The 27,944-nt window shown below is 41.3% G+C and overlaps 2 protein-coding genes and 1 long non-coding RNA gene across 11 annotated transcripts in view; 2 read left to right on the top strand and 1 right to left on the bottom strand.

Annotated features, from left to right (window-relative positions):
• Nucleotides 1–8,280, top strand: part of PCDH1 (protocadherin 1) — a 345,490-nt gene extending 337,210 nt beyond the window's left edge. For all 4 annotated transcript variants that reach the window (XM_058179198.1, XM_058179197.1, XM_058179196.1 and 1 more), the window contains exons 4-5: nucleotides 1,491–1,710; nucleotides 7,894–8,280. In XM_058179198.1, coding sequence (XP_058035181.1) covers nucleotides 1,491–1,710; nucleotides 7,894–8,279 — 606 coding nt within the window. In that variant the 3' untranslated portion in view covers nucleotide 8,280. The remainder of the gene's footprint in view (nucleotides 1–1,490; nucleotides 1,711–7,893) is intronic.
• Nucleotides 507–27,369, bottom strand: LOC131196412 (uncharacterized). 2 transcript variants are annotated; one of them, XR_009154718.1, is made up of 9 exons: nucleotides 27,232–27,369; nucleotides 18,695–18,751; nucleotides 18,099–18,164; nucleotides 17,730–17,898; nucleotides 11,431–11,460; nucleotides 8,274–8,521; nucleotides 5,528–5,634; nucleotides 1,800–1,952; nucleotides 507–1,701 (listed from the first exon to the last, which is right to left on the bottom strand). It is a non-coding gene; the product is annotated as an uncharacterized LOC131196412 (long non-coding RNA). The 2 variants fall into 2 exon arrangements; XR_009154717.1 differs by lacking the exon at nucleotides 8,274–8,521.
• DELE1 (DAP3 binding cell death enhancer 1) overlaps nucleotides 27,059–27,944 on the top strand; it is a 139,382-nt gene continuing 138,496 nt past the window's right edge. For all 5 annotated transcript variants that reach the window (XM_058179201.1, XM_058179203.1, XM_058179200.1 and 2 more), the window contains exons 1-2: nucleotides 27,059–27,167; nucleotides 27,271–27,370. In XM_058179201.1, coding sequence (XP_058035184.1) covers nucleotides 27,086–27,167; nucleotides 27,271–27,370 — 182 coding nt within the window. In that variant the 5' untranslated portion in view covers nucleotides 27,059–27,085. The remainder of the gene's footprint in view (nucleotides 27,168–27,270; nucleotides 27,371–27,944) is intronic.

Below are 27,944 nucleotides of genomic sequence, written 5' to 3'. Positions count from 1 at the left end.
AATTAAAATTTGGAGATAAAACCCATTAAAAAACCCATAACTTAAAAAACTAACCCAGTCCAGCGCAGATAAATAAGTAAGTTTTAAGCTCGCGGCGAAAGGTTCGGAGGTCCGGAAGTTGACAAAGTCCTGGGGGGAGTTCGTTCCAGAGGGCGGGAGCCCCCACAGAGAAGGCCCTTCCCCTGGGTGTCGCCAGACGACACTGTCGCGCCGACGGCACCCTGAGGAGTCCCTCTCTGTGAGAGCGCATGGGTCGGTGAGAGGTATTCGGTAGCAGCAGGCGGTCCCGTAAGTAACCCGGCCCTATGCCATGGAGCGCTTTAAAGACGTTCACCAACACCTTGAAGCGCACCCGGAAGGCCACAGGTAGCCAGTGCAGCCTGCGCAGGATAGGTGTCACTCGGGAGCCACGAGGGGCTCCCTCTATCACCCGCGCAGCTGCATTCTGGACCAACTGCAGCCTCTGGATGCCCTTCAAGGGAGCCCCATGTAGAGAGCATTGCAGTAGTCCAGACGAGACGTCACAAGGGCGTGAGTGACTGTGCACAAGGCATCCCGGTCTAGAAAGGGGCGCAACTGGCGCACCAGGCGAACCTGGTGGAAAGCTCTCCTGGAGATGGCCGTCAAATGGTCTTCAAAAGACAGCCGTGCATCCAGGAGAACGCCCAAATTGCGCACCCTCTCCATCGGGGCCAATGACTCGCTCCCGACAGTCAGCCGCGGACTCAGCTGACTGTACCGGGATGCCGGCATCCACAGCCACTCCGTCTTGGAGGGATTGAGCTTGAGCCTGTTTCTCCCCATCCAGACCCGTACGGCTTCCAAACACCGGGACAGCACTTCGATAGCTTCATTGACTATAATAGTCACCATATGATTGAGGGACTCTGCGAAGGTCATAAATGGATTGTAAAATTATTTCTTCAGTACTATTGAAAAATTAAACAGTTGCTGAATGAATGATTGGTAAGCAAGGACTATCCATAGTATGCATTTCTATGAAGCAAGAGCTATAGATATGCAGTAGTCTATTTGCATCCAATACTCTTTTTATTATTTTATTTTGTTTTATTGTATTTTACAATATGTTATATATATTGATATATATATATCAATATATAGATATAACATATATGTATAAGTTATATCACAGGTACAACAATTTTTTTACAAAGCATTATAAATTCAAAAATTTTGAATTCTTTTATTATTTTAAGAACAGAAATGCCTGTCCATGACTCAATAATATAATTACTAATTTGATGACCTTCCACCAGAAGTCATCAGCTGACAGTCAATTATTACTGTGGACATGCCTTAAATTAAGTACACTCTATAATCTTGTTTATAATTTTGGTAGATTTTCTTTAATGGAAACATGTGCATTAGATTTCATTGTAGAATATTCTGGGGTCACTTATTGAAGATACATCTTTTTACTGTACTTGTGTTGAACAGATTAATTAAGGATTTTGCTTTGCTTTTTGCAGTTACCTCATCGCCGAGTGACATTCTCTGCAGCCAATCAGGCTCAAGATCTGCAGGATCCCTCCCAGCACAGTTACTATGACAGTGGCCTTGAAGAGTCAGAAACACCTAGCAGCAAATCTTCATCAGGGCCTCGGATAGGACCTCTGGCTCTACCTGAGGACCACTATGAGCGCACCACACCTGATGGCAGCATTGGTGAGATGGAACACCCTGAGAATGGTAAGAAAGTTACAGCAAATTAAAAAGCCCTCTAGTAAACTATATCTAATTGTTGTTTGGCAAATAAGCAAAAAATAATAAGAGAATACCTGTCTGATCTTGATGAATACAAATTACCGGGACCTGATGGTTTACATTCCAGAGTTCTAAAGGAGCTCAGAACCATTGCACCATATCTTTCAAAAATCCTGGAACACTGGGGAACTACCAGAGGACTGCAGAAGAGCTGATGTGGTTCCCATCTTCAAAAAAAGAAAAAAAAAAACAGACCCAGGAAACTACAGACCAATCAGTCTAACATCAATACCCAGGAAGATATTGGAAAAGACAATAAAAACAGATCTCACAACACCTAGAAATGAGTAAAGTAATAACTAGCAGTCAGCACGGGTTTGTTAAAAACATATCATGCTAAACCAATCTTATTTCATTCTTCAACATAGTGACTAAATTAGTAGGCCAGCGAAATATTGTGGACATAATATACTTAGACTTCAGCAAAGCATTCAACAAAGTAGACCACAATCTATTTCTTTGTAAGCTAGAAAAAAGTGGGATAAATAGCTTCACCACCAGATGGATTCGTAACTGACTGACAAACCATACTCAACAGGTAGTCCTTAATGGGTCTAAGTCTACATGGAGAGAAGTAAGCAGTGGGGTGCCACAAGGTTCCGTCATATAAACTGGGGCGACCAGGTTTAATAGCAGTGACTGTGAGAGGGATCTTGGAGTCTTGGTGGACAATCAGCTAAATATGAGTTAGCAGTGTGCTGCGGCAGCTAAAAAAGCCAATGCCCATTAACAGAGGAATACAATCAAGATCAAGTGAGGTACTAGTACCACTCTATAAAGCCCTAGTAAGATCACACCTAGAATACTGCATCCAGTTTTGGTCACCACACTATAAAAAGATGTTGAGACTCTAGAAAAAGTGCAGAGGAGAGCAACCAAGATGATTAGGGGACTGGAGACTAAAACATATGAAGACCAGTTACATGAACCGGGGATGGCTAGTCTAGTGAAGAGAAGGACCAGGGGAGACATGATAGCCGTCTTCCAATACTTGAGGGGCTGCCACAGAGAGGAGGGGGTTAAGCTATTTTCCAAAGCACCTGAAGGCCAGACAAGGAATAATGGATGTAAATTGACCAAGGAGAGATTCAACCTAAAAATGAGGAGGAATTTTCTGACAGTGAGAATAATCAACCAGCTTGCCTTCGGAAGTTGTGGGAGCTTCATCACTTGAGACTTTCAGGAAAAGATTGGACTGCCATTTGTCAGAAATGGTGTAGGGTCTCCTGTTTGAGCTGGGGGTGGGGGGTTGGACTAGATGACCGATAAGGTACCTTCCAACTCTGTTAATCTGTTATCTGTTATTAAAGAGTTTGTACTACTTTTACCCAAGAATGATATTGGGAACTAATTGTTCATCATGCTGGAAAAATTTTTGCAGATTTTTATTGCAGGTGATTGAGGCACAGAAATTAATTAATTAATTATTCCACCCATCTCACCACTGAAATAATTCTGGACAACTCGAATGAGAAGAAAAAGAAAGTGAAAAGCATACTGAAATAAGATTTTAGGTTTGAAAAACCATCAATAAATGACTGCATTTGCCCCATTCTTTATTATAGATTTTCTGCTCTATAGAAGTTCCTTCTCACATAGAGCAGGCTTTCTTTAATGTCATCATTTCAGGATGGAGAGTAAAAAATATTTCTTGATTAATGAGACATTAACTATTTCTTGCATCCAAGTATTGAAATCTCTCTTGAAGCTCATCCAGAATGAGAAGCAAATGACAAGAAAAGTCAAGAGAGCAACTGGGTAGTCTTAGGTTTAAAAATATCTTGTTTGCTATTTCCTTCTGCAAACAGAAATTATGCCTAAAGATTCTGACCAGAGATTATCACCTGTCTCCAGCGTTATATCAAGTTAGAAATTAATGCAAGTGAATGTATTCTCAAAGCAAACTATAAATGTTTTATAATAATATATTCATCTCTTCAGATCTCCATAGACAGTTATGAGAAAGCCAACTTGATGTAATGGTAAAGTTACCAGATTAGAATCTGGAAGACCATGATTCTACACAGGGGTGAAATGCTCCCAGTTCGGACCTGCTCGCATGATCTGGTAGTGATGGCGGCTGCTGGTTCGGAGGACCGGTAGCAAAAATCCCTGGCCCCGCCCCACCCCTGCCTCTGCTGAGCTGCACCATCAGCAGAGTTTTTTTTTTTACTTTTAAAAACAGGTTTTTCTTCAGCCAAAACATGCCTTTAAAAGTAAAAAAAAAAGCCTTTGAGGATCCCGCCCCTCAGCTGAGATCAGCAGAGCCTTTAAACTTTAAAAAAAAAATTTTTAAGGCTCCTCTGGAGATCTCATCTGAGTTCCTCATCAGCAGAACCTTAAAAAACATGTTTTCTGTAGAAAACATGTAGAAACCCTCCTTTTAAGAGATTCTAAGGCACTTACCTGATTACTGATCGACCGCATGACTCTTTTCCCAGCCCGAAAGCCCAAGTTTCACTTTCAGCACCAGACAGAACTAATCTAAATTTAGCTAATCTATTTCATCACTGAGCAACTAATGCTGGCTGGCTTTGCTGGCTGAGGAACTCTGGGAATTGAAGTCCACAAACCTTAATAATAAAATAAAATATTTGTGCAGCTTTCTGAGATTTGGTATGTTTCTGTAGTGTTTCACTCTAATTACACAAACACACAAAATCTCAGAAAGCTATATGTGGTATTTTGTGTATGTGTGTGTGTGAGTTGTGTTGTGTTGTGTTGTGTGTGTGTAAAGAGTGAAAGTTGGTTTTTGGGCTTTTTGTGGCTGTGTGAAGTGTGAAGTGCAGCTGCTTTTACATTGTGTGTGAGTCAGTTGTGTTGTGTTGTGTGTGTGTAAAGTGTAAAAGTTGGTTTTTGGTACTTCTTATTGTTTTTTATAGTTTGTTTATTATTTTTATTATTTATTGTTATTGGCCACGCCCACCCAGTCATCTGATCACCGAGCCACGCCCATCAATTAAGCCACACCCACAGAACCAGTAGGGAAAATTTTTAGATTTCACCCCTGATTCTACATCTTGCTGGTGCTACATATAGTATGGATCAGGATAGCAAAATTAGATCTGATCCATCTAACTTTGGTAATCAATCTGGTTTTTCTCTGTACCTGATCAGATTATAGATGAGAATAATTCATAGTATGTCTGATTAGAGATTGATACATTGTTATAAAGACAGAAGCTGATGATTTAGAAACCAGTGATTCTCAAGTTGAACCAAATCTTTTACGTACTGTACATTTTAAGCACATATCTCCCAGTCTTTAAATCAGAAAGAAGATAATCAGATTTCCTTTAACTTAAAAAGGTGAAAGGAAAACTCTAGAATGTAAACCATGGAGGCAAGCAGATCAAGCAGGCAGACAAACAGTCAGCTCTATCTTTTGTTTTGCAGTCCATGGCTCCTGATTTCTCTGCAAAAAAGCTAATTGTCTAATTATGTCATACTTACAGGCTTTTGCTATAAGTTCCTTAAAGGGTGATATGCAGTGATGGGATTCATGTAATTTAACAACCGGTTCTCTGCCCTAATGATTTCTTCCAACAACCAGTTTGCCAAACTGCTCAGAAAGTTATAACCAGTTCTCCCGAAGTGGTGCGAACTGGCTGAATCCCACCACTGGTGATATGCCTGGAGAATTTGTTTGTTTATTAAATCTATATGGAACCTATCTCACAGGTAAAGGCAATCCTCAGTAGCTTACAATGTAATAAACCATAAAGACATAAAACAGACTTACAAACCAGCAGCAGGACCTTCTTTATCACTGCACCAATCACCTCCAGAGCTGAAATTTATTGCCATGCCTATTACAAAGTCTGACCACTGAAGGAAAGGAAAGGCTTGCTGGAAGGGAATGAAATTGGATATTATCTGTTCCTTTATATTCCTTTCTTATCACTTACACATATACCCCTATTATTCTTAATAGTAGTAGCTAGAGGTAGCACCATTCAACTTCATTATCAATTTTATCACCAGAAACCCAATTCACAACTGATACAGATAGTCTTCACTTACCGACTGTTTCATGCAGCAATTATTCAAAGCTATATCAGTGCTAAAAAAAATAACTTTGCCACCAATACTCTCATTTATTATAGTGGTTACAACATTCTATGATCATATAATTGCCATTTGTGTGTTTCATCAGTATCCCACAGCTACATGATCACCATTTGCATGTTTTGCAGTTGGCACACATTTACAACTGTTGCAGTGTCCCACAGTCATATGATCGCCATTCATGTCTTGGATTAGACTTTCAAGGTCCCTTCCAACTCTCTTAATCTGTAAAACATTTTTCGTAAACTAATATTCTAAATTGTTTTTCTGTATAAGCATGTGGCGTTTTGCAATTGAAAATCATGATTTACCAGGAAAGAAAGTAATGGACTAAGAAGGGAGGAGCATTCACATGTTCTTTCATCATGCAATGCTGTAAGTTACATAAGAAACAGGAAGAATGGTTGCTACATGGGACAGTTCTCGAAAAGAAGGATAGTGTCAAATAGCAAGTGTCTTATTCAAGCCAGTGCAGGAGAGCTAGTTTCTTCCTTTATGCAGCCAGCAGATGTATGAAAGCTCTCTTCCACTATTTCAGAATAGTGCCTTAAGCCTACCGTATATACAGTAACTGCTGAGCTATCTTCAGTTTGTAGCAGAAAACAGAATTATTGTTTCTTAAAAAGTCCACTTGAAAACAAAGATTTTTTTTCAATTCTCTGACCTTTTCATTTTATTTTTTCATTTTAATATTAAAAATTTAAGTAAATACTTCAATGAAAACAAATTCTGTTTGAAAGTTTATAATACTAAGAATAATTTTTTTTTTTTGGTTTACATTTATATCCCGCCCTTCTCCGAAGACTCAGGGCGGCTTACAGTGTATAAGGCAATAGTCTCATTCTATTTGTATATTTTTTTTTACAAAGTCAACTTATTGCCCCCCCAACAATCTGGATCCTCATTTTACCTACCTTATAAAGGATGGAAGGCTGAGTCAACCCTGGGCCGGGCTTGAACCTGCAGTAATTGCAGGCTCTGTGTTCTAATAACAGGCTTCTTAACGGCCTGAGCTATCCCGGCCATTGACATAACAAAGAAAATTGATCAGGTATTTTCTGATTTGATTCAAGAAACACCATCTGTTTTTCCTTTTGCTATTGTTTTTTAAGTAAATATACTGCTTCTGAAGACTGAAAGAGAGCCATCCTCATTTTTGGATCTGTCTCTCTCAGGCTTAGTAAAATGGGCCAGCTGCTGCTAATGGTTCCCTACTATGTGATCCCAGCACTTCCTTCAAATCTAATCTGCTTAAAATTAGTTATTCCACTTAGTATTAATAGCGAGTATTCCACTTAACTCCAAGACTTTCTTTTACTTTGAATTTTATTTTATTTTCCAAATTCCACTTTTGTTAAGTTTGGTCTTTTCCTTTCCCTCCAACTGAAAGGGGAGAAAACAAAGGTGTGGCACCTCATGAGAAGCAGACAGACTACCTTAAAGTAGACTGAGACTGACTGAGTTGAAATCAATGAAATGCTTGCTGACTTGCTTTCTGGGGCAGACTGGGGAGCTATGTGGGATTGGAAAGGTAGCTTGGCGAATGCTTGCCAGCATTTGCTGAGACTTCCTAGGGCATGGGAGGCAGTTACAGAACCATGTGGTTCTGGGTTTGCTTGCTGCCCTGAAAAGCCAAAAGGACAAAGGGAAGAGAAATAGGCAGGTGGGGGTAGTTGAAGGCAACTTGTTCGCTCTTCTTTTGTTTCCTATGGGAGCGGCCAATCATATCCAAGGTGTATCTTTACTCCTAAGTCGACCCTGCTTTCTGAGTTGCTGTTGTCTTCTGGCAGTTCTGCGCATATGCACACTGGGATCAGGCTGTTCCTCTGCCTCGCTGCTCTCTATCTCCCTCTCTGCCTCCAATGCAGAGTCCTCGTCCGAGCTTTCCCCAGACTGGCCCATGTTCCTTCCCAACCACCTCACTGTCTGACTCTGCTGCCAGTTCCACTAGCTGCTGGCAGGCCACAACAATGCATGCTGTTGCATTATACATGTATGAATGAATGTTTATTCTTCCCTTTTCTTGTTTCTTATTTATAGATCTCCGACCTTTGCCTGATGTAGCCTTGACAGGGACCTGTACTCGAGAATGCACAGAGTTTGGTCACTCTGATACCTGCTGGATGCCAGGTCAGTCCTCTCCAAGCCGGCGGCCCAAGAATGCCCTCAAACTCTCCACATTTGTGCCTTATCAAGACAGAGGGAGTCAAGAACAAGTTGGGAATGGAAGCCCCAGACTCTCAGAAGAGCGCAACACCAAAATGGCTAACCTCCATCTGCTCCCCACATACAGTGCCTTTTCCAACAGTAGCCATGAGCCCTGCAAGAATTCCCCCATGGAGGAAATCCCTCTCACCCAGACCTCAGATTTCCAGACAGCGACCACACCATCATCCCAAACTGCCAAACGAGAGATCTACCTGTGAGAGTGAAGAGGCCACATAATATCTGAAAACAATGCTGAGACCAGTGTCTAGTGCTCCAGCATGAAGTGACTTTTCAAATTGTGATTCTTTATCACTGAGATTGGCAGTTCTGTGCCTGCCAGATGAGACTGCCTTGCTCAGTCATTGGGCATGGAAACACTTCATTAACTGATTCCTCACTGGGCAAGGGAACTGACACCAACCAGAATAGCCAAGCTCTCAATAGACTGGTCCATGGATAACTGGAAAGAGAGAGAAAGGAATATAGTGAAGAGAGCTTGGCTTCTTGGTTTCAGGGCTAGGGTGGGTGGGAAATGGCTTAGTTACCAAAGGTTCATGCAGATTTGGTGGAGTCCATTGGGCACAGGGCTGAGAGCACTTGGTACAGGTACAGGGGGAAAAGCTGCCTCTCTTGTTACTATAGACTCCTGTAAATATGAATTTTAGGAATGACATTTATGTCTTGCCTGATTGAGTTTTATTTGTCCTTGGAACAAAAAGACGAAACAAACAACACCACAGGGAGAAATTTTCAGCTTGAATTTTTCACCACACAGAAGAGCACATTGGGCAAGCACTTCCAACCAGCCCACCCTTTACTTCCACAATGTAAATAAGAATGAAGTATCAGTTGGGAGGGGGGTAATTGGCTGGTCAGCTGGACTGAGTAGGAAGGACTTGGCAGAGTTTTTAAATCTTAATCACTTTTCAGACTTCAGAAACTCTTATCAGGTATGGAGGAGCCCTATAGCTGATAGTCAGAGCTTTTAGCTGTCCTCCTTTGCCCCATCCCATAAATAATGAACCACAGTAGTAAAAAAAATGAAAGAACCCTTAGTTTTTCAGATGGTAGAATGTCTAACTCCCCCAAATTACTCCACTGCCTCATGTGAGGCAAAGAATTTCCATGGGGTTATTAGACCCCAGTGCCATGATTCTGGCCTTTGATTTGTCTGCCTGTAAGCCACCATTGCCTTTGTGAAATGGAGCTTGGACTCAGGGTCACACTTGGGCCCATAGGCCTCTGTATGCTGGAGTCACATACCCCCCTCCCTATACCTTTAGACAGCCTCAAGGGCTCCAATATTCTCTTCCAGTGCCACATGTTTAGCCACATAGTATTTGACTACAGGAGCCTGTCATAGTTTCAGTAGAGGCCCATAAAAATGGTGCAACTATTCATGGGCATTATTATCCGCAACCATTGATGTCATCATTTGGGATCACTCAAAAACCAGCTCTGAATTTATAAGAGAGCACTATTCCTCCAGCAAGCAGTAGGCTGCTTTGGTGACTAAGTTCTTAAATCCCTCAGTATTCTAGATTTAGCTAGGCCTGATTCCAGATAGTATAGTATTAATGGCAATTGCCAGCTAGTATTTATGGGACCTTTCCCAGTACATATGGTAGTGGAAGAGAGTCTCCAGACTGGGGACCTATCCACCAGATTAGCTGACATTTGTTGTACCCATCTTGTTTCTCTTGGCTTAATTCTGGTTCCAACAGGCCCAACTTTTTTCTCACACATTGCCATGTGTTTTTCTAAGCTGTATTACAGAAGGTGGGCTGGATGTTGCCCTTCTTTGCTGTATCTCTGTTCAACTTTCTCAACTGCATGTATCTAGGAAGGAAAGGTAACAGACATGACATGCTTTGTAAAACTATTGTTCGTGTGGGTATATGTTTGACAGGACTGATCATTTGGAGATAGGTTGGTTTTCAAACTAGTAAACTGGTAGGAGCAACATAAATCAATTTTCATTTTCCTCTGATCATCAGAGATGATTTCTAGGATTTGAAATTTTAGTGTCTCCCTGTATTCTCTGTCCTCTAGTAAGCAGATTGCTGATCACCTTCTGACCAAACGTAGTGGTAGTGGGAAGCATTGTAGAGAGAAGTCCAGTGACTCTACTCATATAGTAAACTGCTACATGCCATGGGCGATTAGATGACTGAATTCTTGAGTCCCAGGTTTGAGATCACAGACAACTTCCAGTGTGTATAAAAAAACAAGGACTTCTTCTACCCCTATACTTTTTAAGGCTCAGGGTATTTCAGCAGTAATCCATAGGATGGAGAGCAAGAATATAGCACTTCCTATCCACTCTTGTATCAAGAGCCTAAGGTTAGGGTGATCATGTGTAATGTAAACAGGAAAAAGTTCTGAAATAGTTTGTTGATTTTTAACTTAATATGATATGTGAATCCACACATATTATGGCTTAGCAAACCAGACTGCTTTGGCTTGTGCCTCAATTCTTGGTTAAAAATATGTCTGGACTGTATGTGTAAATATAGTTATTGAGGTAAATAAATAAAAGCATAAACAAACACTATCCAAGGAGGGCTTCAGCCATCCACTATACCCAGATTCTTTCCAGTGTAATTATATGGTATGGAAAGGACACATCTTTCCTTTTCCTTTTCCTTTTCCTTTTCCTTTTCCTTTTCCTATTCTATTCTACTCTACTCTACTCTATTCTACCCTGCTCTTCTATTCTATTCTATTCTATTCTATTCTATTCTATTCTATTCTATTCTATTCTATTCTATTCTATTCTATTCTATTCTTTCCCACTATGAAAGGAATAGATGGGAGCCAAAATCACTAATGAAGAAATACCTGCGTGGCTCAGGTAAGATTATCCTCTTTTAGGCCTATCCATAGGTTTGAACTCACTTGTCAAAATATAACAGGAGGTGATCTAATTTCTAATTTCTAGTCCATCCCTTGCAGATGGGAGTTATAAAACTGACCTCATCCCAGAATTGCTTTGATATTTGGATATACTTGCTATAAGCCCATTGAAACAAATAAGGTTGATTTTTGGTAATAAGCCAAGGCTGATAACCTGAACGTGGAGAGCTCTTCATCTCTTTTCCTTTGGTTTTTCCAGAGGTATGAAATAGAAGACTGGCTATTCAGATAAAGCGGTTGAAAAACAGTATTACCTGGCCTTCCAAACTCAACTAAGACTTTGAAATGTGTTTTGTGTGAGGCAAAAGGGAAGATGGCACCAGTAGTAATTGAAATATAGTCTTGAGGAATATAGTCTTAAGAAACACAAAAGTTGCCACTGAATATAAAAATGCCATACGAGTGTAATTGGTTGATAATCCAATGGTCAAAATACCATTAGAAGATACTCACCTTCACAATTTCAAACCAGGAAATGCATGCCTAGGAAAAGAGGTGGAGAAGATTAGGAAGAAGAGCATTCCATGAGTTCTGGTCTAGACAAGCACATTCAAAGGCAAGGGGAAGAATTTCGAGCAACATTACTTTAGGACAAGCCAGGGGTAATACCAAATGTGCAAGACCAGACACAGATCAGTTGAGTGAGGTGGAACGAAGCAACCCCTATGTAATTCTTCGTGTTGATTCTATTTATACAAGATTTCAGTTCTTGCTTGTGATGCCTTGTTTTTTTGTACAGTTTTATGTACATGCAGATGTAGCTTTTTCTAAAGGAGAAATCCTACAGCAGAGTAAAGAGTACCCAACTATTTTTGAATTGTGCCATTTGTTTAGGTACTGCCTCTTTCTCTCTTGCTAAGGTTGTATTGCTCTCAATGTGATGCATATCCCTTGCACTGGGAAAGCTTTGGGCCAAGGGCTTTCCCCTGGCACTGTGAGCACAATTGATTCCTTTGTAATCCTTTTTGTTTGGAGCCGTGAGCATGACACCTCGTGAGCCCGTTTTGTTCTCTTCCATTCTGTTGGTTTGCTGAGCTGTCAGATGACAAACACCACTGTAATTAGCCCTCCCAAAGCTTTACAATAAAAAATGTGAAAACCTTTCAGCTTGGCCTGATTTATCTCTGCAGATCAACTGAGCTATGTATTGGTTACATGTATGTTGATGTTCTTTTCTTTTCTAAAAGCCAAATTATGTAGCATGGAATTTTTCTCCCCCTCCCTCCCCCCATACTATGTCTATCTGTGTGTGTGCGTGCACACACGCATCTGTGTATGTGTGTTTATGAGATAAATTTACAATATATATCTCATATATATGAGATGAATCGGCTTGGAATAGAATTAATTAAATTCACACAAGATGGATTCCTACAAATAAAAGCCATACAATATTTGTAATAGCATGTCTTGTAGCTACAGTATATGATGTGAAAGTAATACTTAATGAATTTTGTTATATCTTTGTTAGATGGAAGATCCCTGACATCTTTCAAGATCAGATAAAACAACCAAATTCTTATATAGTACATAGGTTACATTGTTGATGCTTAGAACAATCAAAGGAATTTATGTTAGAGGCAAATACCTCAGTACTCACATTAAACCTTCATTACAGAGTTGGTATTCAGCAGGTTCTGACCAGTTCTGGAGAACCGGTAGCGGAAATTTTGAGTAGTTCAGAGAATGGGTAAATACCACCTCTGACTAGCCCCACCCCCGTCTATTCTCTGCCTCCTGAGTCCCAGCTGATCGGGAGGAAATGGGGATTTTGCAGTAACTTCCCCTGGAGTGGGGTGGGAATGGAGATTTTACAATATCCTTCCCCTGAAGTGGGGTGGGAATGGAGATTTTATAATATCCTTCCCCTGCCATGCCCACCAAGCCATGCCACGTCCACCAAGCCACGCCCACAGAACCAGTAGTAAAAAAAGTTGAATACCACCACTGCTTCATTAGGTAGGTTAATGCTCAAAATTGAGAACTCCAGATACACATAGACACATATACAGATTATGACAGAGCAGAACTAAGGGTTAGAAGAATAACTTTGTTCAGCATAAAATCACTTATTTGAGAATGGACCAAAAAGACTAAATTACTTCCAATGATTTTTTTTTAAAATCATTCTAGTCAACAGTTTAATAGCATTGGGACAATCTATTCTATTCATATTATTAATTATTTCAATGCTTTTTTCCTGCATGATGATATGAGACTGAGTGAAAAAAGTTGAGATGTTTGTTATTTGCTAAAAAGAAAATATAGGAAGTGTACAGGAGATAAAGACAAGCAAAGCTATTGTCAGGCAAATAAAGGAAAAGAAAGATTATCAAAAGTGATTCTTGTTTCAGGTGCTGAAACTCATGCAAAAAACAAAACAGAATAATTAAATTATTCAGAATTTTACAGTTTTAGAATGCACTTTCTATTATCTAATATACTACTCTTGAGGTCAATTATGATTAAAAGCATTATTAGCTGGGAAGAATCATACAGATTTGAAAGGAACTTTAGTCCATCTAGTCCAGTGATGGTGAATCTTTTAGCCATGATATATCAAAAATTTGGAAAAAGCCAAGCTTGATTCTGCTAGTATATCACACATACACCCCAAAAAAGAGAAATAATTCTCTCTCTCGCATCCCTGAACAGCAGCCTCAGTAGGAACCATCATAGCTGGACCTGAAGTAGAGTCCCAGCACTTGATTCCAGCCCTAGCACCACTGCTGCCACTCAAAAAGGCTACCTTGCACTATTGTCTTGAGGCAAGGATATATCACCCCCTCCTTCAAGTCAGGTAGGCCTACTCTTTCATTCAAGAATGTATTTACTACCATTTGTACCCAATCATATGTCATCTCCAGAATGAAATCAACCAACCAGGAAGGGCAATACATGGATGTAATATGCAGAATAGGTAGTTGTGCTGAAAATGCCAAGAGTCCTGTCCATTTGCTTGATAGTGATGATTTGCATTCATATGCTTTAGTCTCCCCAACTTTCTGTCCCATATAATAGGACAGGAACCCTACTCCAACTAACTTATAATACCTGCCCAACTAGTGTCCAATTCAGAACAGATCCAATGATGCCTGGAATACATGTTCTTCATGACCTTCCTTCCCTATAAGGGATCCAGATAATCTTAAGAAATCAACATATACCCATACAAATGGAAAAATAAATATTTGCTTCTTATCCAAAACAATTCAGGCTCAAACATGTATTTAGTCGAATTTAACCTTCTTCTCTCAATGCTCCAGGCATATCTTCTGCTGCTTCAGCTCCCAGAGCTCCTCAGAAAACACAGTGCTCCTTAGGATCATTATACATAAAGAGGCTGCTCAGGAATTGCCATCATTTCCTTATTCCAAGAAGTAACTAAGTCCCCAACAAGAAGCAGAAAGTTCTAAATAAATGAGTATGTGACCCTAGGTGTTAATATTCCCTACCCTTAGAAAACATTGCAAATGACCCAAGTTGAAACCCAAACTCAGCAAGTGACTAACAATGTGCATCAGGCCCTGAGTAACCTATGGTAGATCTGGTATATTTAGACTCCAGAGATTTTTTACATTCCAAACCAAGTGAAAGGAGGTTGAAATCTTCCCAAAACTCCACTATCAGCCCAGCAACAGCATCAAGCAACCCAAATAGGGAAACTGCTGCCTAGAGGTAGACAGTTGCAACAATAGCAATCTCAACGGAACCCTAGACCCAACTCAATGAATAGAAACTCATATCTGATTATCATGGTTATCTGGGTATCATTCACAGAAACGGTACTAGTCCTCTTTTCCTCCTGAATTGGGGAAGCAACCACTGCACACCCAAAAGTTAATTGCACATAACTCTGAGGAGGAACTCATCCTCTGCACTCAACCGGGTCTTGGTAATGCGCACAAGATTTTCCCTGCCACCCACAATAAGCATAGGAATGAGAGTGGTTTTGTTACCAGCTGATCTGAGATTCAGCAACACCAACCAGAGACCAAGGCCAATGAGGATCTGATGACCTGTTATACAGGATGGACACAGAGAACTATAATGTGGGACTAGAATAAGAAATCATATTCAACATCCTGAGAGTGCCCTTCCCTCTACTTCTCGTCATATGTTCCTCTGCCTTGATGTTCCTACAAGTCCTTTCATCACAATCTCTCCAGTCTCCCTTACCCCGTCAGCTAATCTACCTGTCAGGTTCCAAGTAATGCAACCATCACAAATTGAACTCTGAAGCATTCTGTTTCCTCAAAGAACAAATTTATTTAGATACACAATCTTGGCACTAACAGGTGAAAAGCCAGTACTGAAGTTCTCGTGCTTTCCACCCCAATATAAGTATTAGTTCCTTACATTTTCAAAACAGTCACATTGTCCAACTAAGTTGTGAGTTGCTTGCTTGGTGACTTCTCTCCTCCTCCAATCACCTAGCCATTGGAATGTACATTCTAGCTATGTTGTTTTGGCTGAAGGCTCTATCCTCCTCGGCTCTTCCCCCTTCAACTCCAAACTGTGTCAAACTGAATTCATGTCAGAGTACCCCAGGATACAAACAATCCCACACCCTAATCAAATTCAGGCTTGACAGGTTGCCCCCCCCCCCAATTAAAGGAACATCTCTGCAAGAGACAAAGCACAGTCAATGCCACTACCCCCCTCTTCCTGCCACGGGAGGCTCCTTGGGTTTCTGAGGGTACTTGTCAGAGAACTGCTTTACCAATCTATCTGCACTTACTTTCCAGCTCTTCACCCAGGTGACCTCAGAAAATGGGTACCCCTTCCAGTACACAAAGTATTCCAATTTGCCCCTTTGCACTCTCGAATCTAAGATTCTCTTTATCTCGTAGTGAGTTCAACCCTTGATCACAATGGGCATAGGGGTGCTCGATCCACTAATCCGACTTGTGAACTCACTGCTTGTTTCAAAAGACTACAGTGGAATACCGGATGTACCTTCCTCAGCAACCAGGGAAGTTGAAGCCGTACTGTGACCTAGTTTATCACTTTCACTATGGGGAACAGTCCTAGGAACTTGGGACCGAGTTTCTTAGAGGCTAGTTTCAATCTCAGATACTTTGTGGACACCCTAGCTCCCACCTTAAACTCTGGTTGGGAAGACCAGTGCTTGTCAGCCTGTTTTTTATATGCTTTTGCTGCCTTGCATAGGGCCTGTTTTGTATTTTCCCATGCTTTCTTCAACGACTCCATCCACGCAATTAGGGACATGGAAGAAGGTGGTTCTATAGGGAACTCTGGCATGGGGACAAATTCTACTCCACTGGTCACTTGGAAGGGGGTCAGGCCAGTGCTACATTGTTGTACATCACGTTAGCAAACGGCAGCAACTCTGCCCAGTCTGATTGCTGATAATTGACATAACATCTTAAATATTGCTCCACCATAGCACTGGTTCATTCCAGCCTCTGGAGGGCCATTCTCCGGGGGATGGGGAAGGCCATTTTTGCCCTCCTCAGGCTCCTAGAAAGGCTCTGGAGCCTGAGGAGAGCAAAAAACGGGCCTTCCAGTCCCACTGGAAGTTGGCAAATGGGACAATTTCAGCCTCCGGAGGGCCTCTGGGAGGGTGGGGAAGGCCGTTTTTACCCTCCCTCCCCAGGCTCCTAGAAAGCCTCTGGAGCCTGGGGAGGGTGAAAAACGGGCCTACCGAGCCCACTGTGTCATCGTATGCCAAAAGCGGAGGGAGCGCGGGTGGGTCATCTGTGCATGTGTGAGAGGGTGGGGTGCATAGAATTATGGGTGTGGGCATGCATGCACATGACCCCCACACACACACTGCCCCCGCTTTTGGCACACGATGGCAAAAATGTTAGCCATCACTGCTCTAGGGTTTCAGTAAAGATGAGACTGTCACCACGTACATGAGGACCCCTTTGTATAGGTGGTCATGCAGCACCTCGTTTATCAGCTGCATGAAGACAGCAGGTGCTCCCTGCAATCCAAATGGCACTCTGAACTGAAAGCTACCAAGGGGGACAGTTGAAGGTAGTTTTTCACTTGTCCCCTTCTTTGATCTGCACCCTGTAGGACACCTCTCAAAGGTCCAGTTTAATGAACACCTTCCCCTTAGCCAGGTGAGCCAACATGTCCTTCATAAGGGGGAGTGGGTATTTGTTCTCCACGCACCATGTCATCATTGCTGTCATAGATCACTGGCATCCCTTCTCCCTTAGCTGGGGGCTGGAGACCACTGCAGCCTGCCGGGTGGATTTTCCTCCTTCCCTCCTTCTGCTTGGACTGCTACTCCACTTGTCTGGGTCAGAAGTCTTCATCTATGGTTTGGGACCATTTTCAGGGAGCTCCAACTGCTCTACAGGCCCCTCAGCTAGCTGTGGGGGGACCTCACACTGCTCCACCAACCTCTCAGCTTGCCAGGGGGAGTTCTTCTCAGCCCTGTCCCTGGTCGTTTCCAGTGAGGAATCGTCTACCAAGTGGGTGCCTCTTTTGATGGGTCTCTGCTTGCTCTAGCAACTCTCCTAGGGTCATATCAGGTGCTGCCATCCTCCATTCCCCAGGCCCCAACTGACCCAAACTCTGCCAGTTCGTGCCCTGGTGATCTCTGCCGGAAGCTCCCACAAATCCAGCAAGTGCTTTGTTCAGCCATGGAAGGGGCTGCTGGCTGAGGTGGTGCTTCAGAAGCCGGCTCCAGATCTGTGGCGGGCCTGCCAGTTGGTAGGGAGGAGGTGGTGCCTCGCCGGGCTTAGCTGGGGCCTTTGGCAGTTGTGGCTCACCTTGTTGAGGCCCTTTGGGAGGGTCCTCCAGTCCCAATCATGGGTCGCTGCTGGGGAATCCAACCATGAGTCGCCACCAGATGATGCCAGTGGGAGAGAGTGGGACCTGTCAACTCCAGAGTTCTGGCGGTTCCTTCGGCAACACCTCCGGCCAGTTTCCTGCCAAACACTGGGACAAACCATGGGGCCGAACTTCGCATTTCTCTTCGTCTAGGCTCCCGGTCAGGTGCCGGCGGCCTGGGTTTCAGCTGAGCGTTCTCTGCCATTGCTTCGGCTGGCCGCCAGACATTCTCAACCACCTGCCACTTGCTCAGGCAGTCCCCCCATCTCCACCCAGTTCCCTCTTCCTCCTCCATTCATCCATCTTACCTGAGTCTTCTGACTGCCTGGAGTGTCCAGAGAGCAGCCAGGGATCAGGGCCCCGGAATGTAGCTCCTGTTGGAGCAAAGGTGGAAGATTTTTTGTTTTGTTTTTTTGCAGTTTATGGCTTAATGTCAGGTTCCAAGTAATGCACCCATCACAAATTGAACTCTGAAACATTCCATTTTTTCAAAGAACAAATTTATTTAGATACACAATCTTGGCACTAACAGGTGGAAAGCCAATACTGAAGCTCTTGTGCTTTCCACCCCAATATAAGTATTAGTTCCTTACATTTTCAAAACAAACTGTCACATTGTCCAACCAAGTTGAGCTGCTTGCTTGGTGACTTCTCTCTTCCTCTGGTTAGCCAGCCGTTGGAATGTACTTGAATCATCAGCTAGCTATGTTGTTTTGGCTGAAGGCTCTATCCTCCTCGGCTCTCCCCCCTTCAACTCCAAACTGTGTCAAACTGAATTCATGTCAGAGTACCCCAGGATCCAAACAATCCCACACCCCAATCAGATTCAGGCTTGACACTACCCATCTCCCAAGTCCTGCTTAGCTTCTGATTAACACTCAGCAGCTCTCAAAATATCACCCACCTCACAATTCAGTGCATCCCCACTGACATTCCTCCTAGTCAGCCATAAAATTCTGCCCTATGAACAGAAATGACAGAAATTAATAATATTGTATTATTATTATTTCCTTTTTATACCTTTCCCCCCATATTTTATTTACTGTTTTATTTTCTTCATTGTCCCATTTTCTTTATTTACATTATATTTTCTAAGACTAATAGCTTTACTTTTATACATTTCTATATATTTATTATATACATATTTTGCATTCCTGGTTTCTCCCATTTATATTTTGCTCTTTATTTCTAGTCTCAAGCCATACATACCATTTGTTCCAAATTATATAATAATCTGTCTCTTCTCTCTCTTTAATTTCTTTTGTTAACTTGTCCATCTCGATACAGTCTAAAACTTTTCCTATCACTTTTTCATCTGTTGGTGTCCTTTCCTGTTTCCAATTTTGTGCGTATGTTATTCATGCAGCTGTTATAATGGGTAAAATCAGATATTTTATTTCTTTGGTATATGTTCTCGTGAGTATTCCTAATAAAAATGTTTCCGGCTTTCTTTCAGTTGGTTGCTCTGTTATCTTTTCTAGCCATTTCTTTATATTTGCCCAAAAATTTTTTACCGCCAGACACGTCCACGATAGATGGTAATATATTCCATGAGTTTTCTTGCACTTCCAACATGTTGAAGTGTTATTTGGGAACATCTTTGCAAGTATTGTAGGTGGAAGGTGCCATCTGTAAAACATCTGCAACTGGTTTGCCTTGAATGCCACAGATAATGTTAATTTTGAATTTACTTGCATTATTTCCCATCTCTCCAAATCTATTGTATAATTAAAGTTCTATGCCCATTTAATCATTGTGTTTTTCACTATCTCCTCTTCCATTTTATAACATAGTAAAAATTTGTACCCTTTCATGGATTATTGCCTTGTCGTGGCGAAGGGGCTTGCGTAGCTCAATGAAGCTATGAGCTATGCCGTGCAGGGATACCCAAGACAGACAGGTCATAGCAGAGAGTTCTGACAAAACGTAATCCACTGGAGAAGGAAATGGGAACCCACTCTAGTATCTTTGCCATGAAAACTCCATGGACAGTAGAAAAAGGAAAAAAGATATGACGCCGGAAGATGAGCCCCTCAGGTCGGAAGGTGTCCAATATGCTACTGGGGAAGAGCGGAGGGCTAGTACTAGTAGTGCCAGAAAGACTGAAGCGACTGGGCCAAAGCCGAAAGGATGCTCAGCTGTGGATGTATCTGGTGGTGAAAGGAAAGTCCAATGCTGTAAAGATTTTTTCTCCATAGGAACCTGGAATGTAAGATCCATGAATCAAGGCAAGCTGGACGTGGTCAAACAAGAGATGACAAGACTGAACATTGACATCTTAGGAATCAGCAAACTAAAGTGAACAGGAATGGGCGAATTTAATTCAGATGACTATCAGGTATACTACTGTGGGCAAGAATTCCTCAGAAGAAATGGAGTAGCCTTCATAATCAATAAAAAAGTAAGAAAAGCAATACGGGGATACAATCCCCAAAATGACAGAATGATCTCAGTTCGAATCCAAGGCAAACCATTCAATATCACAATAGTTCAAGTCTATGCCCCAACCACTGGTGCTGAAAAAGATGAAATTGACTGGTTCTATGAAGCTCTACAGCACCTGATAAAATTAACACCAAAAAATGATGTCCTTATCATCATGGGAGATTGGAATGCTAAAGTAGGAAGCCAAAAGATAACCGGAATAACAGGCAAGTATGGCCTTGGAGTACAAAATGAAGCAGGGCACAGGCTGATAGAATTCTGTCAAGATAATACGATGGTCATAGCAAACACTCTTTTCCAATAACCTAAGAGACGACTCTACACATGGACATCACCAGATGGTCAACACAGAAATCAGATTGACTATGTGCTCTGCAGCCAAAGACGGAGAAGCTCTATACAGTCAGTAAAAACAAGACCAGGAGCTGACTGTGGCTCAGATCATGAGCTTCTTCTTGCAAAACTTAGGCACCAGGCCATTCAGGTATGAACTAAATCATACCCCTGATGAATATACAGTAGAGGTAACAAATAGATTTAAAGAATTAGATCTGATAGACAGAGTGCCTGATGAACTATGGACGGAGGTTCGCAACATTGTACAAGAGATAGCAACTAAAACCATTCCAAAGAAAAAGAAATGCAAGAAAGCAAAATGGCTGTCTGTGGAAGCTCTGCAAATAGCTGAGGAAAGAAGGGAAGCGAAAGGCAAGGGAGAAAGAGAAAGATACACCCAGTTGAATGCAGAATTCCAGAGAATAGCTAGAAGGGATAAGAATGCATTCTTAAATGAACAGTGCAAAGAAATAGAAGAAAACAATAGAATATGGAGGACCAGAGATCTCTTCACAAAAATTGGAGATATGAAGGGAACGTTTCATGCAAAGATGGGCATGATAAAGGACCAAAATGGCAGGGACCTAACAGAGGCAGAAGAGATTAAGAAGAGGTGGCAAAATTACACAGAAGAACTATACAAGAATGAGCTTAACATCCCTGATAACCACGATGGGGTGGTCATTAACCTTGAGCCAGACATCCTAGAATGTGAAGTCAAATGGGCCTTAGGAAATCTGAGCAACAACAAAGCTAGTGGAGAAGACAGTATTCCAGCTGAGCTATTCAAAATCATAAAAGACGATGCAGTAAAAGTGCTACACCCAATTTGCCAGCAAATTTGGAAAACTCAACAATGGCCACAGGATTGGAAAAGGTCCGTTTACATTCCAATTCCAAAGAAAGGGAATGCCAAAGAATTTTCAAACTATCGCACCATTGCACTCATTTCACATGCTAGTAAGGTTAAGCTTAAAATCCTACAAGCTATCAGTCTCAGGAGCACATAAAGAGATTGTATAATGTGTTACTTGAAATAGATTCTGAAAGGGACTTGGTAAAGGACTGTATGATAAAGTGGGCACAAAATTTTCAGGAGCCAATATTATTGGAAACGTGGGAAAGAATTTGGGTTAGAAATGTTAAATTCACGCAGGCACAGAATCTGAGGGAAAATTTTTATAAAATGTTTTATAGATGGCATCTAGATCCTAAAAAATTATCGTGTATGTATCCAGAAATGTAAGCAAAATGTTGGAGATGTAATTGTGATGACGCTACATATTTTCACATTTGGTGGACTTGTAAGGACATAAAGGCCTTTTGGATAAAAATTTGGTGGATTTTACAAAATGTTCTGAAAAAGAAGATAAAGTTCCTGCCGCAATTTTTCTTGTTGGGAATTATTACGGATTGTACAGTAATTGAGACTAAATTGATTTTAAATCTAATAACAGCAGCAAGATTACTAATAGGACAATATTGGAAGAAAAAAGAAGTACCAACAATACAAGAATGGATATTGAAAGTTGCCAATTTGGCTGAGATGGCGAAGATATCAGCCTTTTTGAAAGACAATACGCAAGAAAGATACTTAAAGGAATGGAAAAAATGGATTGACTATATTCAACGTAGATATCAGACTAAGAGTTATCAGACTGTTTTTGAATGATTATGATGTATTATTTTTGATTGCTTTTGGGGGAAGTTAGGAATTGATGATTGTAGGGGTATAATTAAGTTGGGACGAAAACTTTTTAGCATATGTTTGTTTTACTTTTAACTATACCTTGTGCTCGTTCCGGGAAGTCGGGGGGGGGGGGAGGGGGGTTGCGAAGGGAGGGGGGAGGAGGGGGGGAAAGGGGAAAAAAAATTTTTTTGTAAAACTTTTTGAATTAAAAAAAAAAAAAAAAAAAATCCTACAAGCTAGGCTCCAGCAGTATGTGGATCGAGAACTACCAGAAGTACAGGCAGGATTTCAGAGGCAGAGGAACTAGAGATCAAATTGCCAACATACGCTGGATCATGGAGAAAGCTAGGGAGTTCCAGAAAAACATCTACTTCTGCTTCATTGACTATGCTAAAGCCTTTGATTGTGTGGATCACAACAAATTGTGGCAAGTTCTTAAAGAGATGGGAGTTCCAGACCATCTTATTTGTCTCTTGAGAAACCGGTATGCGGGTCAAGAAGCAACAGCGAGAACTGGACACAGAACCACTGATTGGTTCAAAATTGGGAAAGGAGTCCGGCAAGGCTGTATACTGTCACCCTGCCTATTTAACTTATATGCAGAACACATCATGAGAAAGGCGGGGCTAGATGAATCAAAAATTGGAATTAAGATTGCCGGAAGAAATATCAACAACCTCAGATATGCAGATGATACCACTCTAATGGCAGAAAGCGAAGAGGAACTAAAGAGCCTCTTGATGCGGGTGAAGGAGGAGAGTGCAAAAGTTGGCTTGAAACTCAACATTAAGAAAACTAAAATCATGGCATCTGGCCCTCTCAATTCCTGGCAGATAGATGGGGAAGAAATGGAGGTAGTGACAGATTTTATTTTCCTGGGCTCTAAGATCACTGCAGATGGGGACTGCAGCCAAGAAATTAAAAGACGCTTGCTCCTGGGGAGGAAAGTTATGGCAAATCTAGACATCGTACTAAAAAGGAAAGATATCACCCTGCCAACGAAAGTACGTATAGTCAAGGCTATGGTTTTCCCAGTTGCAATGTATGGCTGTGAAAGTTGGACCATAAGAAAGGCTGAGCGCCAAAGAATTGAGGCCTTTGAACTCTGGTGCTGGAGAAGACTCCTGCGAGTCCCTTGGACTGCAAGGCGAACAAACAAGTCAGTACTAGAAATCAACCCTGACTGCTCTTTAGAAGGCCAGATCCTGAAGATGAAACTCAAATACTTTGGCCACCTAATGGAGAAGGAAGAATTCACTGGAGAAGAGCCTAATGCTGAAAAAGATTGAGGGCAAAAGAAGAAAGGGACGGTAAAGAATGAGGTGGCTGAATGGAGTCACTGAAGCAGTAGGCGTGAGTTTAAATGGACTCCAGAGGATGGTAGAGGACAGGAAGGCCTGGAGGAATGTTGTCCATGGGGTCGCGATGGGTCGGACACGATTTCGCAACTAATAAAAAAAAAATTGTATAACTTACTAATTAGTTTCTCATCTGTCCCAAGTATAATTTTATCTAATTTGTCTTCTTGTTTGTATTTCATAAGTTTTTGTATCTTCTTTATATTTCGATTGCATTTGTATGCATGACCACCAGTCTATAGCTCTGTTTAAATCTAATTATTATTGAGTCTGTCATTTGCACCTCTATAACTGTCTGGTTCGGTTCTGCAACCCAACAAGAAAAACACAGACTTCAGAGGATAATTAGAACTGCAGAAAAAATAATTGCTACCAACTTGCCTTCCATTGAGGACCTGTATACTGCACGAATCAAGAAGAGGGCCGTGAAAATATTTGCAGATCCCTCGCATCCTGGACATAAACTGTTTCAACTCCTACCCTCAAAACGACGCTATAGAGCACTGCACACCAGAACAACTAGACACAAGAACAGTTTTTTCCCGAAGGCCATCACTCTGCTAAACAAATAATTCCCTCAACACTGTCAGACTATTTACTGAATCTGCACTACTATTAATCGTTTCATAGTTCCCATCACCAATCTCTTTCCACTTATGACTGTATGACTATAACTTGTTGCTGGCAATCCTTATGATTTATATTGATATATTGATCATCAATTGTGTTGTAAATGTTGTACCTTGATGAACGTATCTTTTCTTTTATGTACACTGAGAGCATATGCACCAAGACAAATTCCTTGTGTGTCCAATCACACTTGGCCAATAAAAATTCTATTCCAATTCTTGTTTTGATTTCAGTTTCCCTTGTTGCTCTATTAAGTCCCTATATCTTATCATTTTGTTTAATTTTGTTAAATTTGGGTGTGCTTCTATTGGTGAAAACCAAATTGGAATTTTCGTATAGTGTCATTTTTTAATTTTCAACCGAATTTGTAGTAGCACATTTTTTATTATATGTCTTTTAAAATACTATGTGTTTTATATTTTCCATCCCAAAGAAATGCGTGCCACCCCGCTTATAAATCATGCCCTTCTATTGCTAATATTCTTTTATTCCTTAATTCTATCCATTCTTTCAGCCAAGTTATGCCAGCAGCTTGATAATATAATTCTGGGAGTGTTACTCCCCCTCTATCCTTTGTGTCCTGTAAGAGTTTAAGTCTTATTCTTGGTTGTTTTCCTTGCCAAATAAATTTGGTTGTTATTTTGTTTAGTGTTTCAAATAATTTTTCCCCCAATTTTATTGGTATAACCTGAAATAAGAATAGCAATTTTGGTAAACTATTCATTTTCATGGTGGCAATCCTACCCAATAGTGATATCACTATTGATATGTATATCAATAGTGATATATATCAATAGTGATATATAATTGGAGATTGGATCTCTCTGCTCCTCCGATCCTCTCCACGCTTCTCTCATTTCACTCTTGTGCTCTCCCTGGTCACCCATTCTTCTTCTCTCTTGGATCACCTTTTCCAAGCCCCTGGATCTCTTATTGGCTACCGAAACTTGGGTTCCACCTTTCTCCTTCTCCTTCTCTTTTCCTTCCTCCACCGTCTTACACTCTCCCATTCTTGCTCTTGCTTTTAAAGTCTTTTCCCAGTCTTTCCTTTCTTTTGGCTCCTCTCTCTTGGCAGTTGTTTTTTAGTGAATCACAGCTCTTCTCTATAAATCACCACTAGTTTTCTGCTGGAGCTTCCTTCCCCTTTGCTAGATATTTTAAAATTACTCACTTTGACAGTTCAAGCTGCACTTAAGAGAGTTCCTCACATACAAGAATGGGCACAGTCTGCTAACTGAGCTTTCTCTTCCAAGTCTGTTGTGGCTTGTCATGGCCCTGGGTCCGCCATGTCAAAATGACAGGACAGGACAAGACACATTCGTGCTGGGTTAAAGAGGGTTCCCCTTGTTCCAGCGGGTGCTTGCATTCCACTTTGCTGTTCCCAGGGCTTCCCTTCTGTTTTGTGTGGCTCTCCAAACTCAATATGGCTTTGAAGAATACCCGGGCACAGAAAAATCAGTGTGAAAGGACGGAGATTGTCCTTTTCCCTCTGCACCTGCCCTGACATCGCCACCGGAAGTCCCCTCTCCTCGATTACTTTCCATCCATTAGCTTCTTGTCCTGCCCTCGGGTGCTTTGAAGAATTGACTGTCTCTTCTTTGTGGCAGTCCCTGAGATATTGGAACACTGCTATCATGTCACCCCTAGTCGTTCTTTTCATTAAACTAGATATACCCAGTTCCTGTAAGCGTTCTTCATATGTTTTAGCTTCCAGACACCTAATCATCTTTATTGCTTTTCTCTGCACTTTTTCTAGAGTCTCCACATCTTTTTTACATCGTGGCAACCAAAACTGGATGCAGTATTCCAAGTGTGGCCTTACCAAGGCATTATAAAGTGGTAGTAACACTTCACTTGATCTTGATTCTTATCTCTCTGTTTATGTAGCCTAAAACTGTGTTGGCTTTTTTGGCAGCTGCTGCATACTGCTGGCTCATATTTAAATAGTTGTCCACTAGGACTCCAAGATCCCTCTCACAGTTACTACTATTGAGCGAGGTACCACATATACTGAAGCTGTGAATTTTGTTTTTCTTGCCTAAATGTAGAACCTTACTTTTTTCACCATTCAAGCAACTTTCATGAATCCAATGTCTTTTTCCCCACTTGGAACTGAACCCAGAAGGATATTTCTCCCAACATGGTAATAAATTTTGATTATGTTTGTTATGAGTTAGTATTCATTCATTACAATAAAAGTTATGCTCTCATCAAACTTCTAAGTATGTCACATGAACACATAGAATTATTTGAATATCCAATTCTCTACCATCCTCAAAAAAATCTCACATACAGCAAGGACTGCTCTACTTAGATTTCCCATCCTACCTAAGCTAAACACTCCAAAAGGCAAGCATCTTTGTAAAAGGACTGTGTTTAAAGATGATTAAAGTGTGGAAGGAGGGGAAAACTTTAAATAATTTTAATTTTTACAGAGCTTTCTCTTAATCAGTCATAAAGATTCTCTGTAGTCCAAATCTAATTACTTTCATGTTTTCATGGCAACAGTACAAAAAATGGTTTGCCTCTATTGTTTTTCCACTTCCAAGTCTGAGCTGACATGAGGTTTTTTGAAGGACTCCCATTCACAATTACGAAAATTCAATATGATTAGCTTTTCCAAAGTCACTAAGGTACAATTCTCGATTTCTCAATATTTTCTTTCATTTCAGGCCAAACTGTTAAGAAACGCGGAGAAAAAAAACACTTGCGGGTAGAAAATATCTTAAAAGAGATCGAAATAAATTGGTCTGTGAGGGGGAAAAAAGATTCTAAAGGAACTCGCAGGGTATTGCTTAAGTATATCTATATTTTAAGTTTATGCAGCCGATGACGTATGCGCGTGCTCTCTTACTCTAATGCTAAACCGATCCGACGCAGAAAGATGTGGCGTTGGCTGTGGAATTTCAGCCGCGGAGGTTCGCTTATCTTTTGTTTATTTGTTCGCACTTGTTTGGGGTTTGCATGCGGGTTTTTTCTTACCTAGGCCTGATGTGTATCTTTTTTTTTTGCCTTGCTCAGTGAGATCACCTGGAGAAGCGGTTGCCAGCCTTTTCCGCTCCCGTCTTCAGGAGGGGGAATCCTTGCTTCTCGTCCAGGAGTTTACGCAGACAGATAACAGGTAAGGCCTGGGTGCCGGTGAGAGGTAGAATTTAACACTTAAATATACCCATCCAGAGAGCGGAAGAAAGAATCCCTAGTAGACGTCTCCTGCGTGAGCAGGGGGTTGGACTAGATGACGTCCAAGATCCCTTTCGACTCTTAACTGTTAAAAGTGAAAGAAGGGCACGAGAGGGCCTTTTCTCCCAGTTTCCGTATTTGGAGGAATCGGGGGGATAGGTTTTTGAGCATTCTGAGCAACGTGGCTCGTCGCTTCCTTGAGTGCTCGGAGAGGCTAGTGATTGAAATTAATTGGATGTTGTAATGTAAGCAATGCTTTTCAACTTCAACAACTTTTAAGATATGTGGAAACCAACTAGCAATATAGCACTTTGGCTGATATTTAGCTTCATAGGGTTTTACAGCACTTTTTGAGTGGTTTATGAATGTCAGCATATTTTGAGTCAACCTTGAGCCAGTCAGGATCAAATTCCTGGCTGTGGGCAGAATTAGCCTGCAATACTGCATTATAACAGGGCTCCAATTCCCAGTGTTTATCTGAATTGCAACCATCAAAGTTCCTCTTGCAGGGGAGT

This window comes from Ahaetulla prasina, chromosome 3, assembly GCF_028640845.1.
Source record: "Ahaetulla prasina isolate Xishuangbanna chromosome 3, ASM2864084v1, whole genome shotgun sequence".
Lineage (NCBI taxonomy): Eukaryota > Metazoa > Chordata > Lepidosauria > Squamata > Colubridae > Ahaetulla > Ahaetulla prasina.
This window is presented reverse-complemented; position numbering and strand designations above follow the sequence as displayed.